General features: G+C 45.8%; 1 protein-coding gene across 1 annotated transcript in view; it reads right to left on the reverse strand.

Annotated features, from left to right (window-relative positions):
• Positions 1 to 14856, reverse strand: part of GTF3A (general transcription factor IIIA) — a 42291-nt gene that overhangs the window by 13541 nt on the left and 13894 nt on the right. The window contains exons 2-3 of the mRNA XM_066254425.1: positions 2820 to 3113; positions 586 to 686 (exon numbers count right to left, since the gene is read on the reverse strand). Of these exons, the coding sequence (XP_066110522.1) occupies positions 586 to 686; positions 2820 to 3113 (395 nt within the window). The remainder of the gene's footprint in view (positions 1 to 585; positions 687 to 2819; positions 3114 to 14856) is intronic.

Here is a 14856-nt window from a genome sequence, read left to right on the forward strand (position 1 = left end):
CCCCCCTTCTCTCTCTCTCTCTCTCTCTCCCCCCCCCTCTCTAAAATGAATAAATAAAATTAAAAACAAAAAACAAAAAAACAAAAAAAACCTGGTCTCCGCCCTGGCCAACTGGCTCAGCAGTAGAGTGTTGGCCCAGTGTGTGGAAGTCCGGGGTTCGATTCCCAGCCAAGGCACATAGGAGAAGCACCCATCTGCTTCTCCACCCCTCCCCCTCTCCTTCCTCTCTGTCTCTCTCTTCCCCTCCCATAGCCAAGGCTCCACTGGAGCAAAGTTGGCCCAGGCGCTGAGGATGGCACCTGAATGGCTCTTGCTGCAATGGAGCAACGCCCCAGATGGGCAGAGCGTCGCCCCTAGTGGGCATGCCGGGTGGATCCTGGTCGGGCGCATGTCTGTCTGACCGCCTCCTTGCTTCTAACTTCGGGGGGGAAAAAAAACAACACAAAAAATAACCTTGTCTCCTATTATACCAGGAGGTGCAAGTGAAGCTTACATTCTCTTGATTTTGAGGTAACTATCAATCAGTTTTCTAACCAGGTCAGTGTGCCAACCACTTCCTAGGCCTAAACCCAGCTCTTTACTTACACAAAGGGTTTCTCTCCAGTGTGAAGCAGGGCATGGCGTCTCAGGTGGTAGTCTCTGACAAAGGCTTTGCCACACCCTTCATGGTCACAAACAAAGGGTCTCTAGCAGGAAGGAAAGAAAAAAACATGTCAATTCTGCCCAGGTCAGTAATTCTGGTATTATTTAAAGTCCTCAAATGTCTAATCGGTAAAGCTATGGGCTCTGTCTCCAGAGATGGTTTCCACTAAGTGTTGAGCACCTGCTACACCAAGGCAAGACAAGGGAGTCCTATATGAAGTTATACATCAATGCCACAACTTCTCAACAAAGACTGCAGCAGACTAGGCTTTATGATATATATACTGATATGTAATAAGCAGGCAGCCTTCACAGTTGGTGAATCTGCTCCTAAAGATTACTTGCCTATTAGCGTGGCCTATGTACACAGAATTCTCCCACACATATGTGCACCCATTGGAAGCCTAGGGGAGAGCGTGCAGGTTCTACTTCATACTGGACAAGCCCAATGTGTGTGCTAAGGGAATGGCTGGCACAGCTTCAGGAAAATGTGTCACACCTGAAAAAGTTCACAGGTGCCAGGGTAACGCAAAGCTCACAGCCCTAACTGCAACCACCACTTGAGACCTAGTTGTTGGGAGGAGAGGACTCCATTCTGAATCTGTAAGAAGGGCCAAACATGTCCTCCTAATAACCAGTTTTGCCTATTTACTATGTAAAATGAACCACAACAGTCCAGCAGGGAGGTACCAAAGCTTCAAATGACAGTATTAGTAGCAAAGCAAATGGACAGGAAAACAGATGAGCCATATCACTAGGGGCAGATCCACAGAACTTTGCACAGCTCCTGTCATGGAGTAAGCTAAGTCAATACTTGTCAAATTAATCAACATGTGAGATTTGGAACCACAAAGTTTTCCAGCCTGCATGAAGGAAGCTGATAGCGCCAATAGCCAAAATATAATATTATGTGTCTAAAATTAAAGGTAAGCTCTAATTTGCTCATATTAGTTCTAGAGCTCAGAATTTGAGGGATAAGATAGGTAAGAAGGGCAGGAGGCAAAGGGTCATGGATGTCATGAGTGAACCCAGTCAGCCTACCAAGGAGACAGATAGTGGGCAAGAGCCAGTGAAAAGGGTCAGTGAGGAAGAGGAAGAGCTAGAAAAGAAGGCCCTGAGAAGGAAAGGGTCAGTCTTGAAATGCTGGAGGTGTAAGGAGAATGTGTCATTAGGCCACATAGAGAAGTGGCCTCTAAGTTGAGTAGATGCTAGGAGGAACAGTAGGGACTGCAGACCTCTTAAGAAATTAAGGGCCTTTTGCTGAGACAGTGTGAGTACAGGCTCTGCCCAAAACTTGAAAATTGGACAGATTCCTTGGCCTCCACGAGCCTACCTTCCCTCAACTTTTCTCCAAAGTATTCCTAAGGCCATCAAAGTAAAACCCACACTCCAAACCTGTTTGTACCCTGGCCTACAAATGATCCCACCAGGCCCGCTTCTCAAAGCTCCTCTTGTATGGATCCCACGCAAGAACACAGGCCTGCCTTCCCTGCCAGGACCACAAGCTCTCGCTGCAGTTTTTCTGCCCAGACTGTTTTGCCCTCTAATGGTTGCAAGGCTGGATCCTTTCCTTCTCATTCAGGACCAGAAAGAGGCCTTTCCAGCGCACCCTCCAACAGCCCTCGTTTTACTGTGTCTCACTCCTACCCATTGCTTTATCTGCCCTGCTTAAAGCATAAGGTCCGTGGCAACAGAAGCCATGCCTGTTTTGTTCACTGCTTTCTCTCCAGGGCTAGAATGGTAGTTTTGAAAGAATGAATGCGTGCTGCTTGCTAAACCTCCAGTCCTTGAAGTTTTATCCTCCACACAAGTTTCGGGAGAGAGGTGCTTATGACAGGTGTCTGTTGGAGTGGGGACCTCCAATCGTGCATGTATTTACAGATGACGGGGGGGGGGGGGGAGAGGCAGAGTCCAGATGAAATAAGGGGAAAAGGTTGCTCAGTAAACGCCGAGCCCGTGGCAAGGATACTTCGGTCCTAGAACTTCTGGTCTACCTCCTCAGCTCCTTCTTCCCTAAGCTAAGGCGTGGCCAGTTAGCTTCTGTGATCCACGGCGCCAAAGCTGAACACGTCCTGCAAAGAGGCCTGCGACCCTGCGCACCCACGCGCTGTCCCCCGACCGCGCGGGCGGACCCCACCTGGCGGACCCCTCTGCAGCCACACCTCCGGCCTCGTTACCTCCCCCGTGTGCTTGCACAGGTGCGCGTCTAGCTTCCAGGCCTTGTTGTAATTGGCGCTGCAGTTCGGGAAGGAGCAGATAAACCTGGGCTGCGCGGGGAGCGGCGGCGCGGGGCTCTCGCCCGCCCGGATGAACGCATCAACGATGGTCAGAGATGAAACCGCCAAGGCAACTGAGGCCGGCGGCTCCAGGGCGCCCGGGGCCAGGCGCTCAGCCACTAGTCGAGCCACCTGCGGGTTAACGGACCGCGCGGAACCCACGCCGGGTCTCGCGCCCGCGGATCTGGGCGGGCCCTACCACCGACTCGGCGCAGTTCCGGGAATGAGACTTCCGGAGGAGCAGTATTTGCGCGCCTGCGTGCGGGAAGCAGGCTCCGCCCCGCGCTAGCGCCGCGCATGCGCATGCTCCGAGAAGCCCCGCCGCGCCTGGGGTCTTTCCGCTTTAGGTGACGGTAGAGCCTGCAGCTGGCATCCTCCTCCACAGCCAAAGGTCCTTTGGGCCTCAACAGACTGCGAGACACTGATTAAATGTGACAAGTTTCCCACCCGCCACCACCCTATTCGAAGGACTAACCTTGCAAAATTTAAACTGCCCTCTTTTTACCAGGTTATCATGATGTCTTCTTTAGGGATTCATTTCCTTTTGTGCAATCTACACGCTCCCTCTGCAAGTCCCAGACAGTGCCTCCGAAATTTGACTGCAGGTTAAAATCACAGGGCGACCTTTTAAAACCCCTAAGCCCAGGGCATACCCCGGACCAATCAAATCACAATTTCTGGGCGCGGGAAACAGGCATCAGTAGTTTAGAAACTCTCTGGGCCCTGGGTGACTCCAATGAGCAGAAAAGTTTGGGAACCATTTCCATAAGGCCTTGCTGCCCAAAGTGTGGTTTGTGAACCAGCAGCATCATTAGAAATAACAGCCTTAGACCTACTTGGATCAGAGAGGCCTCCAGGTGATTTGACAGAAATGAAAATTTGAAAAGCACTGTGTACAGGCTTAAATGAATATTGTTACATATCTCGATTTATGAAGACCCATATTTAAAGGATGTCCTTGGATAAGAATAAACCGATGGATGGTCCGATCCACCAGGTTTGTATTTTTCACAGCCTGCATCGTTCCAAATCATTAAGGAAGACCTTGTCTGAATCTTAGGAATAAGTTCCTGCAGAAATCAAGACAGGTCCCAACAGTCAGTCCTGACCTGGAACCTCACATCAAACTCATGCCTGAGCCTCAGTCTTCTCCTCTTTAAAGTTTTGATGATGATGATAACATCTGTCACATGAAAACTGAGAGGCTGTCTGGGACATACATCCCCTTGTTGATTTCCTCAGGGGCCGCTCCAGCCCCTCCTCAGGATACAAGTCCACATACATTCCTCCTACAGTTCCAGAAGTCTTAAACAGTTTCCCTTGTGTTGACTCTTTTCTCATTTTCACACTGGATGTTTAACATCCACCTGCTACAGTCATTTTTGGAACAAATGAGATTATATTTAATCTCCACCCCCTGTGCTAGGCCCCTTTACCACCAACTTTTAGTTGTACTAACAACTCTGCATATAAAGCCATGTATAGGATCCAGGCCAGGCCTTTTTTCTTATCTTTCTTTCCTGTGAACTGACCCATTGCTTCACCTCTTTCCTCTCTGCTATTTACTCAATGTGTTTTCCAATGTCCTGCATTTCTAAATGATGAATAGATGTTTCTTTTTACTTGAACTTTAAGCAGTGACTTCAAACCCAAATAATTTATAAGTTAAACAATCTCACCATCTCCATCTGGCTATTCTCTCTCTCTCTCTCTCTCTCTCTCCCACCCATCCACCCCATTTCTCATCTCTCTGTCTCCTTCCCTTCCCCCCTCTCTCCCAGGCTTCAGGCCTTCACAGTCTGATCATCCCTGCCTTTCTATCCCGATCAGCTTCTCTAATGAGGTTCAGAGTTTCTGCCCCTGTGACTGTGGTTTTCCAAGTGTTTTGGCTCAACCCAAGCAGCCTGCACCTTACATAATCTGACTCCTTAATGCCCCATGGCTAATGATTCCTGAAAGAGTCTTTGGCCCACCTGGCACTCAGGCTCCTCCCCAGGCCCAGGCAACTTCTGCCTAGAAGGGATAAAACTGTGGGTTTTGTGCATTAACCTAGACAGAACTCTGGTATGCCTGTTCTGGCTAGAAGATTGTATCTACTCATCTCAGCTTTGCACCTGCTCTTTTCCATGTGACTGTCCCTTCCATGAAGAAGGCTGAAGATATTTTCTGTCTTTTTGCCTACCATGAAGTGCTGTGCATCTGTAAATTGTTACTGATACTCTGTTCTCAAATATTGGCTCAAACAAAATGTGAATGAATGAGCACTAGTACATTGGTCAAGGTCAACCCAAAGGGAGCTGGAAGACAATAGTTAAGAAAAGTTTTTTCCACTTTGCCTTGTGATTGTGCAAGAGAGATTCCACCCCTTGGCCATATTCTCAATAAAACCTTCACTGACATCATCCCTCAGGGAACCTCTGGCAGTCACTGATTGTCTAATTGCCCAATTAGGAGAGGTCCCCCAGGCTGTCACCTAGAGCTCTCTGTCCTTGCTTCCAGCTGTACTGTCAGCAGATTTCTCACCCTCTCAGCATCCGTTGTTTGAATGTCACCCACATGGACTTTTGGAATCATCTAGTAGACAGTACTTACATTCACTACCATTTTGTTCTTAGTTGGCCACTCATTGTGTAGTTCTAACTGGCTTCTCTAGCTAGCCCTCCTCTTGTTTAGGTCTGATTATCATGTTTCCCTGTGGTTGTAACAGCTCCATCAGGGTACCGTACAGGCTAGTGCTTAACCACTCATTCCGTCTACTGAGTGAGGCCTCACTGCTCTCTGATTACCCACAGAGTGGGTCAGGCTCTGGAATGTGCCCTTTCCATCCACAGCCATGCAAGACTTTTGCGTTTGATAACCTCTCCTTGCCAGTGTGTTTCACTGAGCCACCAGAGACACCCTTGAAAGAGGTGAGCAGGCATCTCTAGAGAGTCCTTGCCCCATTTATGAGTGGCTTCTTGGTTTACTTTAGGAGTAGAATCCATCCATTCCTCTTCAGCTCCACTGCCACCATCATCCCACCTGATCTCAGGTGCCTGCAACCAGGCTCACCCTCCCAAAGCCTTTCCCCACACTACAGCTAAGGCAGTGATAGTCAACCTGGTCCCTACCGCTCACTAGTGGGCGTTCCAGCTTTCATGGTGGGCGGTAGCAGAGCAACCAAAGTATAAATAAAAATATAGATTTAGCCCTGGCCGGTTGGCTCAGCGGTAGAGCGTCGGCCTAGCGTGCGGAGGACCCGGGTTCGATTCCCGGCCAGGGCACACAGGAGAAGCGCCCATTTGCTTCTCCACCCCTCCGCCGCACTTTCCTCTCTGTCTCTCTCGTTCCCTCCCGCAGCCAAGGCTCCATTGGAGCAAAGATGGCCCGGGCACTGGGGATGGCTCTGTGGCCTCTGCCCCAGGCGCTAGAGTGGCTCTGGTCGCAACATGGCAATGCCCAGGATGGGCAGAGCATCGCCCCCTGGTGGGCAGAGCATCGCCCCATGGTGGGCGTGCCGGGTGGATCCCGGCCGGGCGCATGCGGGAGTCTGTCTGACTGTCTCTCCCTGTTTCCAGCTTCAGAAAAATGAAAAAAAAAAAAATATATATATATATATATATATATATATATATATATTTAACTATAGTTAAGTTGTTTTATAAAGATTTATTCTGCCAAACTTAGCAAAAATCCAACATAAAGTACTTGGTAAGTAATTATTATTATATGCTTTAACTTGCTGTAACTCTGCTTTATAAACTTTATAAAGTAAAGTTACTTCCCTATTTTATAAATCACCATTATTGTGGAACCGGTGGGTGGTTAGAAAATTTTACTACTAACATAGTAGCCCTGGCTGGTTGGCTCAGTGGTAGAGCGTCGGCCTGGCGTGAAGGAGTCCCAGGTTCGATTCCTGGCCAGGGTACACAGGAGAAGTGCCCATCTGCTTCTCCACCCCTCCCCCTCTCCTTCCTCTCTGTCTCTCTCTTCCCCTCCTGCAGCCAAGGCTCCATTGGAGCAAAGTTGGCCTGGGCGCTGAGGATGGCTCTGTGGCCTCTGCCTCAGGCTCTAGAATGGCTCTGGTTGCAACAGAGCAACGCCCCAGATGGGCAGAGCATCGCCCCCTGGTGGACATGCTGGGTGGATCCCGGTCAGGCACATGAGGGAGTCTGTCTGACTGCCTCCCCATTTCTAACTTCAGAAAAATACAAAAAAATAAAAAAATTTTAAAAAGAAAAAAAAGAAAATGTTACTACTAACAGAGAAACAAAAGTGGGAGGTAGGGATAAAAAGGTTGACTACCCCTGGGCTAAGGGACCCTTCCCAAAGGCAGGGATTCCAGGAACGTCCCATGGCCTTTAGGCCTTTAGGCCTTTAGGTAAAGCTATGCTTCCTTACAGGTTCCCCTGCAAGGCCTCAAAGAAGCCCACATTACCTCCTGGCCCCCTGTCTCGCTTCCACCAATCCAAGCCCTCCAAGCACCCTTCACTGTTCACACCTGCCTCTCTACCTTCCCTTCAGACCTCACACATCCTCTTCACCTGGTTCATGTCACTCTATCCTTCTTGCATCTCACTGTCCCTCACAAGCAGCAAATGTCAGTTTATTAGTGGCAGCTTAAGGGTCAGTTCCTCCAAAGAGCTTGACAGACAGGCTCCAGATGGCCAAGTGGCCCACTCCATACCCAACAGTACTCTGCAATCCGCCCCTCCCCAGCACTCTGCATACTTTACCACAGCTGTCTTCCCCGGCAGGTCTTTGCAAGCTCTGGAAGAAAGGCACCATGTCTCCTGGCACCCCAGTATCCCTAGTACCTAGCACAGGGTCTGGCACACAGCAGGTGCCAATCAATATTTCTTTTTTTTATGTCTTTTACTTATTATATATATATATTGGTTTGTTTTTGTTTTACAGAGACAGAGAGAGTGTGTCAGAGAGAGGGATAGACAGGGACAGACAGACAGGAATGGAGAGAGATGAGAAGCATCAATCATTAGTTTTTTGTTGGGACACCTTAGTTGTTCATTGGTTGCTTTCTCATATGTGCCTTGACCGCGGGCCTTCAGCAGACCGAGAAACTGCTTGCTCTAGCCAGAGACCTTGGGTCCAAGCTGGTGAGCTTTGCTCAAGCCAGATGAGCCTGCGCTCAAGCTGGCGACCTCCGGGTCTCGAACCTTGGTCCTCTGCATCTCAGTCTGACGCTATATCCACTGCGCCACCGTCTGGTCAGGCGCCAATCAATATTTCTTGACTGAATCAATAATACCTTTCCCACCACTGTGATAAAGCAACAGAAATAACAGTGGAATTTTTGTGGCATTTCCCTTGGTCAAACATTTACTGGTCCAGATAACATTTCATACCAAACATCAATTTTGGGCTGGAACAAAAGACCTAATTATTGCTTTCTGGCCTGCCAATGATTTTTTAAATTTTCTTTCATGCTTCACAAGTTTTCTGTGGTCTATGAAAGGCTTTAAAATACTCCGCCACCACCCCCACCCCTCACACACACATCCTTTTCTTAACTATTTTAGGTAAGTTTTTGTCTAATTTCTATATGAAGTATTTAAACGCACCATCTCCTTTTATCCTAAATTTGTAAGGAAGATATTATTGTTCTTACTCACATGTAAGGAAGCTAGTGTTTTTACACAGGACGTTCTGTGTCAGCTGTCTAATGGCCACACACCTGTGCTTTGATCCCTAAGTCACCTCTCCTGAATGACTCCTTGTCTGCATATCTGTGGGTTCCACATAGTCCTGTTGAGGAGTCCCTTTACTAGTAAGTGGAGGTGTTTATTTATCAATTATGTTTTCGAGAGAAACCTGCATGTTTCTTGAGACTACAGAGTCATTAGTACTGCTTACCCACGGCATAGAGCAAAAACACGGCAAATTTTAAAATATACTTTGAAACATCCATTCACTCAAAAAATATTTATTAAATCTCCTTAGAAATGGGGACCAGCTGAAACACGTGGACATGGGGAGGTGCAGGGCTCTGTTGGGGACCAGCATTCTGGGCTCTCTCTTTTCTGAACTCGGGATCTTGTTCTTTTATCTCCTTCACTGTGTGGTCATGACTGTCACCTTCCTTGGGCTCACTGTGGTATATGGACAGTGACCTCCAGCTTATCTGACCTCTCACAAAGGCCACCAGCTCTCCCTCCTAGCTACACGAGCTCCAGTGGCCTCTCCTCTCTTTCATCCCCTCTTGTCATACTACCCAGTCTTTCTTCCAGAAATTGGCAGAGGGAGATTCTGTCATCTAGTTGCTAAAAGATGCTGGGAGACTGCTATGATTACAGCATCAGCGATAATGGGAGAGAACTTGCTATAATGGCTTCAGGTTGACTTCTCTGGATATTTAAGGGGTGCTCTGTGTGAGGTGTGAGTCAGCCACACCTGTCGCTCAGCAGAGTACTCAAGAGCCGTCCAGCCGACAGCTGGGGCCCCTTGGCCAGTGCCATTTCAGTGCTAAAAACATTAGTATGACATTGCCCCTTGTTCATAGCAGGGTTGGTGAAGAAAGACTATGAGTTTTAATTATGTCATCATGTACAAACTTTTTAATAAACTTCTCTTGAGTGGTAAATGCAAGTATGTAAATGTGGAGGGAAGGCAGTGAAGGTCCTCCGGAGAGAACTGAAGGTGCAGTTTTTCTGTCTCCAAGTTACTGTGAGCAAGAAAAAAAATATTTTGTTAGTGTTGTACTTACAAAAAACAGTATTATTTAACTATTATAACTGTGCTAAACTTTACTTCAAGACTATTGTTTCTACTTAAAGCACTTAGGGGGACCATGACAATGGCGTGATTTCAGAGTTCAAGAAAGACCCCACCCTACAACGATTTCTCCCCTTCATGCTGGAAAGTGTGTGCTGAGGTATTTTGGTGCCCTGAAAAAACAACAGACATTCTGAGGAAGAATTCACCAGCAGCATCCAGCCACAGTCCCCTGCGGTGGGACAAATTGGGTTTATTGCCTGTCCCATTGGAAATATAAGTTTGGGATGGTTTGGCTGGAAATACAAATTGGAGAGTTTGAACTATATTTTTAGGACTTTCTGTTCTTTACAGGCTACCACGCCAAATGCTTTACATTTCTGAGGCCTATCACCAGCCTTCTGGGTATCAGCACCCAAGACTATCCCCAGAGGCTCACCATGGGACTGCAGGAAGCCTCTTGCTCCTGTGGGTGCGGAGCACCTGTTCCTTAGCCCAGGGTGTGCTATGGTGAGGTCAAGCCAAGCTGTGCCCTGTCTCCCCTGTCCTGGCCAGTTCCTCTACTTTTTCCTGTGACAGCACTTGATAAATACTTCACACTACTCCTGGTCTCGGAATCCACTTCTAGGGCACCAAGAGTCACATCATTTTATAAGGCTTATTATGTAAAACAAAATGCCTCTCTCTCCCCTACCCCCACCCCAGGCTTCCTCCAATTTCTTGTTCTCCAGAAACAACCACTTTACATTCATCTTAGCTTTTAGTTTTTGGTATGTTTCTTTACATCTCTAAGTAACATTCTTATAGTGCTACTTCCTGGTTTTTCATTTTTAGGCATTCTCTGTTGGTTTCTCCTATGGAATATAAAGATTAAGACACACACACACCTCATTCCATTCTCCTAAATGGTAATAAAATAACAATATTAGGTTACTCTTATACACAATTTACAACATAACAGGCATTGTTCTAAGCATTTCACATGTATTAATTCATTTAATACTCCCGCAATCCCTGGGTTCTGTATGTTCCCATTTTACAGATAAGGGGATTGAATCAGAGTGGTAAAGCTTGTGCCCCACCACACATTTTTTTTTTCTTTTTGTATTTTTCTGAAGCTAGAAACGGGGAGAGACACTCAGACAGACTCCCGCATGCACCCGACCGGGATCCACCCGGCACACCCACCAGGGGCGATGCTCTGCCCACCAGGGGGCGATGCTCTGCCCCTCCGGGGCGTTGCTCTGTTGCGACCAGAGCCACTCTAGCGCCTGGGGCAGAGGCCAAGGAGCCATCCCCAGTGCCCGGGCCATCTTTGCTCCAATGGAGCCTCGGCTGCAAGAGGGGAAGAGAGAGACAGAGAGGAAGGAGAGGGGGAGGGGTGGAGAAGCAGATGGGTGCTTCTCCTATGTGCCCTGACCGGGAATCAAACCCGGGACTTCTGCACACCAGGTTGACGCTCCACCACTGAGCCAACCGGCCAGAGCCAACTTCCATATTTTTACTAATGTAATTATATCAATGCTACTAACATCTAATTTTTTTTTTTTTACTTTTATTAATTTTTAGAGAGGAGAGAGAATGAGAGGGGGTGGGAGGGAGGAGCAGGAAGCATCAACTCCCATATGTGCCTTGACCAGGCAAGCCCAGGGTTTTGAACCGGCAACCTCAGCATTCCAGGTTGACGCTTTATCCACTGGGCAACCACAGGTCAGGCCGCTACTAACATCTGATCCATGTGGTACATAGTGACCTCTCTTTCCTTCTTGTAAAACTTTTTGTTTTACCCTGAGGGTCAAAATCCTGAGGAAACAATATTTCAAACTTAAAATTCCCATACTTAACCAAACCATCTATTAAGTATGAGGGTACACAAAAGATATTTTTAGATGTACAAGGTCTCCCACATTTTACTTCCCTGTGCTCTTTCTCGGGGAGCTGCAGAGCTCCCCACCGAGATACAAAGTAAACCAAGAAGAAAGAAGTGCATCTGGGGTCAGGAGAAGGTGACGCGACCTTGTAGGGAATGAAGAAAAGGGATCTGGCACTGGATTCTTGCTGACATCCACCTTCTAGCTGTGTGAACTAGGTCAAAGCAGTCAACTCTTCTGGAGCTCAGTTTCCTCATCTGAAAATTGAGGCTACCGTACAGGGTTATCATGAGGAGTAAATTGAGTTACTACGTGCAAAGGGCTTACTTTCTTTTGCCTTCTTATTATGTTGGTGGCTCAAACACAGACATTGACTGCTTCCTTCTAAAACAGTGTTTTGTGCCATGCCCCACCTTAACCTTTCTAAAATTTTTATGTCCCCCCCATGTAACATACATAATTTTTAACATTAAAAAATTGATTTGTTCACTTAATAAACATAAATGATAGGTTCTAGGAAGAAATCACTATGAAACTGTTAACAAAACACAGTAAGTAAAATTTCAAAACATATAATGAAAAACAGAAATTTAAATTCCAAATAATTTTAATACAGATTTTTCTATATTAATTTATTATTTTAATTTAGTGTGATCCTTGAGCTTGATGCTTGCTGCACAGAGATTTTATATTAGGTTCCAATTTGGTTAGCTTTAGTCTCAAGTCTCCATGTTGTGTTATATCCAGCCAATTTCTTTCTTTTTTTTTACCAGTAAATCATTTACAGCACTAAATCCACATTCAGCTAAAAATGAAGATGGAAACGGTAGCAATAGTGTTCTTTTTTTTTTTTTTTAATTTTTTTTTCTTTCTTTTTTTAAATTTATTCATTTTAGAGAGGAGAGGGAGAGACAGAGAGAGACAGAGAGAAGAGACAGAGAGAGAAAGGGGGAGGAGCTAGAAGCATCAATTCCCATATGTGCCTTGACCAGGCAAGCCCAGGGTTTTGAACCAGCGACCTCAGCATTTCCAGGTCGACGCTTTATCCACTGCGCCACCACAGGTCAGGCCAGCAATAGTTTTCTTGCACATTTGGTTGAATTTGGGTATTTGATTTCTGTTTCCTCACAAAGCCATGCCATCGCTCCTTTGATATTAAATAAAGCTTTAACTGACTCATCATTTTGCAATTCAGCGAGTTCTTCTTGATACTGCATATTTGATATATCAGACAAATCCACTAACATTGGCTGCATCATCCATGTTGGGAAATCAATTTGTTTTAAATCAGAAAATCTTTCTTTTAAATCAGCCGATAGAATATTCAAATGATTGACAATAACAAGTAAAGCGGTATCAGTTACTTCACATTTTTGGAGCCAATGAAACTGTTTAAAGTTTTTGTTGTTCATATGTTTCTGACATAACTCAATATTGGTAATGAAACCAAATATCTTTGCTTTTGCATCGACAAGAGTTTTATTTGTTCCTTGAAGTTGCTTATTTAATATATTTAGTTTTTCAAAGATATCGGCTAAATAACTCACAAATGCTTTACCATCTATTGTTAACAGATACTTCATTTCAGGTTTGTCGCTTAAAAAAATCACTAAGAGTATCAAACAGTTCCATAAATCTTTTCAAACAGTTTCCTTTATTTATTGATTTTTTTAGAGAGAGAGGAGTGAGAGAGAGAGACAGAGAGAGAGAGAGAGAAGGGGGAGGAGCAGGAAGCATCAACTCCCATATGTGCCTTGACCAGGCAAGCCCAAGGTTTCGAACTGGCGACCTCAGTGTTCCAGGTCGACGCTTTATTCAAACAGTTTCCTTTAGATAGCCATTTTACTTCAATATGAAGTAAAAGTCTCACATGGTCTTCATTTTGTTCTTCACAAAATAGCTTGAAAAGACGCTCACATTTGGCACTAGCTTTAATAGCATTAACACACTTTATTTATCTATTTTTTTTTTTTTTTTGTAATTCTCTGAAGCTGGAAAAGGGGAGAGACAGTCAGACAGACTCCCGCATATGCCGGACCAGGATCCACCCGGCACGCCCACCAGGGGGCGATGCTCTGCCCACCAGGGGGTGATGCTCTGCCCCTCCGGGGCGTCACTCTGTTGCGACCAGAGCCACTCTAGCGCCTGGAGCAGAGGCCAAGGAGCCATCCCCAGCACCCAGGCCATCTCTGCTCCAATGGAGCCTCGCTGCGGGAGGGGAAGAGAGAGACAGAGAGGAAGGAGAAGGGGAGGGATGGAGAATCAGATGGGTGCTTCTCCTATGTGCCCTGGCTGGGAATCGAACCTGGGATTTCTGCATGCCAGGCCGACGCTCTACCACTGAGCCAACCGGCCAGGGCCAACACGCTTTATTACTGTATGTAATACTTCATTCAGAACAGGCGAGATGTTTTTAGCTACCAAGTTTTCCCTATGAATAACACAATGCACAAGAATCATTTCTGGATTCGCATCTTTCATCAATTTTAAGCAGCCATTTTTCTTGCCCATCATATTGGGAGCACCATCTGCAGCACAAGATGTTATATTTTTCATTGGTATATCATTGACATCTAAGTAGTTTTTTAGCTTATTATATATATCTTTGGAGGTAGTGGTGCTTTCTAATCTTTTACAGAACAACATTTCTTCAGCAAAATATCCTTTATCAATAGATCTTACGTAAGTTATCAATACTGCCTCACTGTCTCTCAAAATTGATTCATCCATTTGCAAGGAGAATTTTCTTGTCTTCAGCTTTTCAATAAGTTGTTTTTCAATATCCTCACTCATTTCGTCTATTCTTCTGCTAACAGTATTGTCACTGAGTGGCATAGCTTTTACATCTTTGTCATCTTTTTCAAGAACCGTTTTAAGAAATGCTGATATTGACGGTTTTATTAAATTCTCTCCTATAGTGTGATTTTCTCCAGTTTTAGCAATGAATAAAGAAATTTGATAATTAGCCTCAAGAACACGATTAGTAGTTGAAGTATGAGCAGTAAATAGAGACTTTAATGTTGTTCTTTTTTCAAAATTTTTCTTTAAAGTTTTTTTTTTAATATTTTATTTATTGATTTTTTTAGAGAGAGAGGAGTGAGAGAGAGAGACAGAGAGAGAGAGAAGGGGGAGGAGCAGGAAGCATCAACTCCCATATGTGCCTTGACCAGGCAAGCCCAAGGTTTCGAACCGGCGACCTCAGTGTTCCAGGTCGACGCTTTATCCCACTGCGCCACCACAGGTCAGGCCTCTTTAAAGTTTTAAAGTAACTCAAATCTGAATTAATATGAGCACTATGTTTCGCCTTCAAATACGCCTCAAGACAACCTCGTTTCATTGATTCGTTGGTCAAGCAT

Source organism: Saccopteryx bilineata, chromosome 2 (assembly GCF_036850765.1).
Source record: "Saccopteryx bilineata isolate mSacBil1 chromosome 2, mSacBil1_pri_phased_curated, whole genome shotgun sequence".
Classification (NCBI taxonomy): Eukaryota; Metazoa; Chordata; class Mammalia; order Chiroptera; family Emballonuridae; genus Saccopteryx; species Saccopteryx bilineata.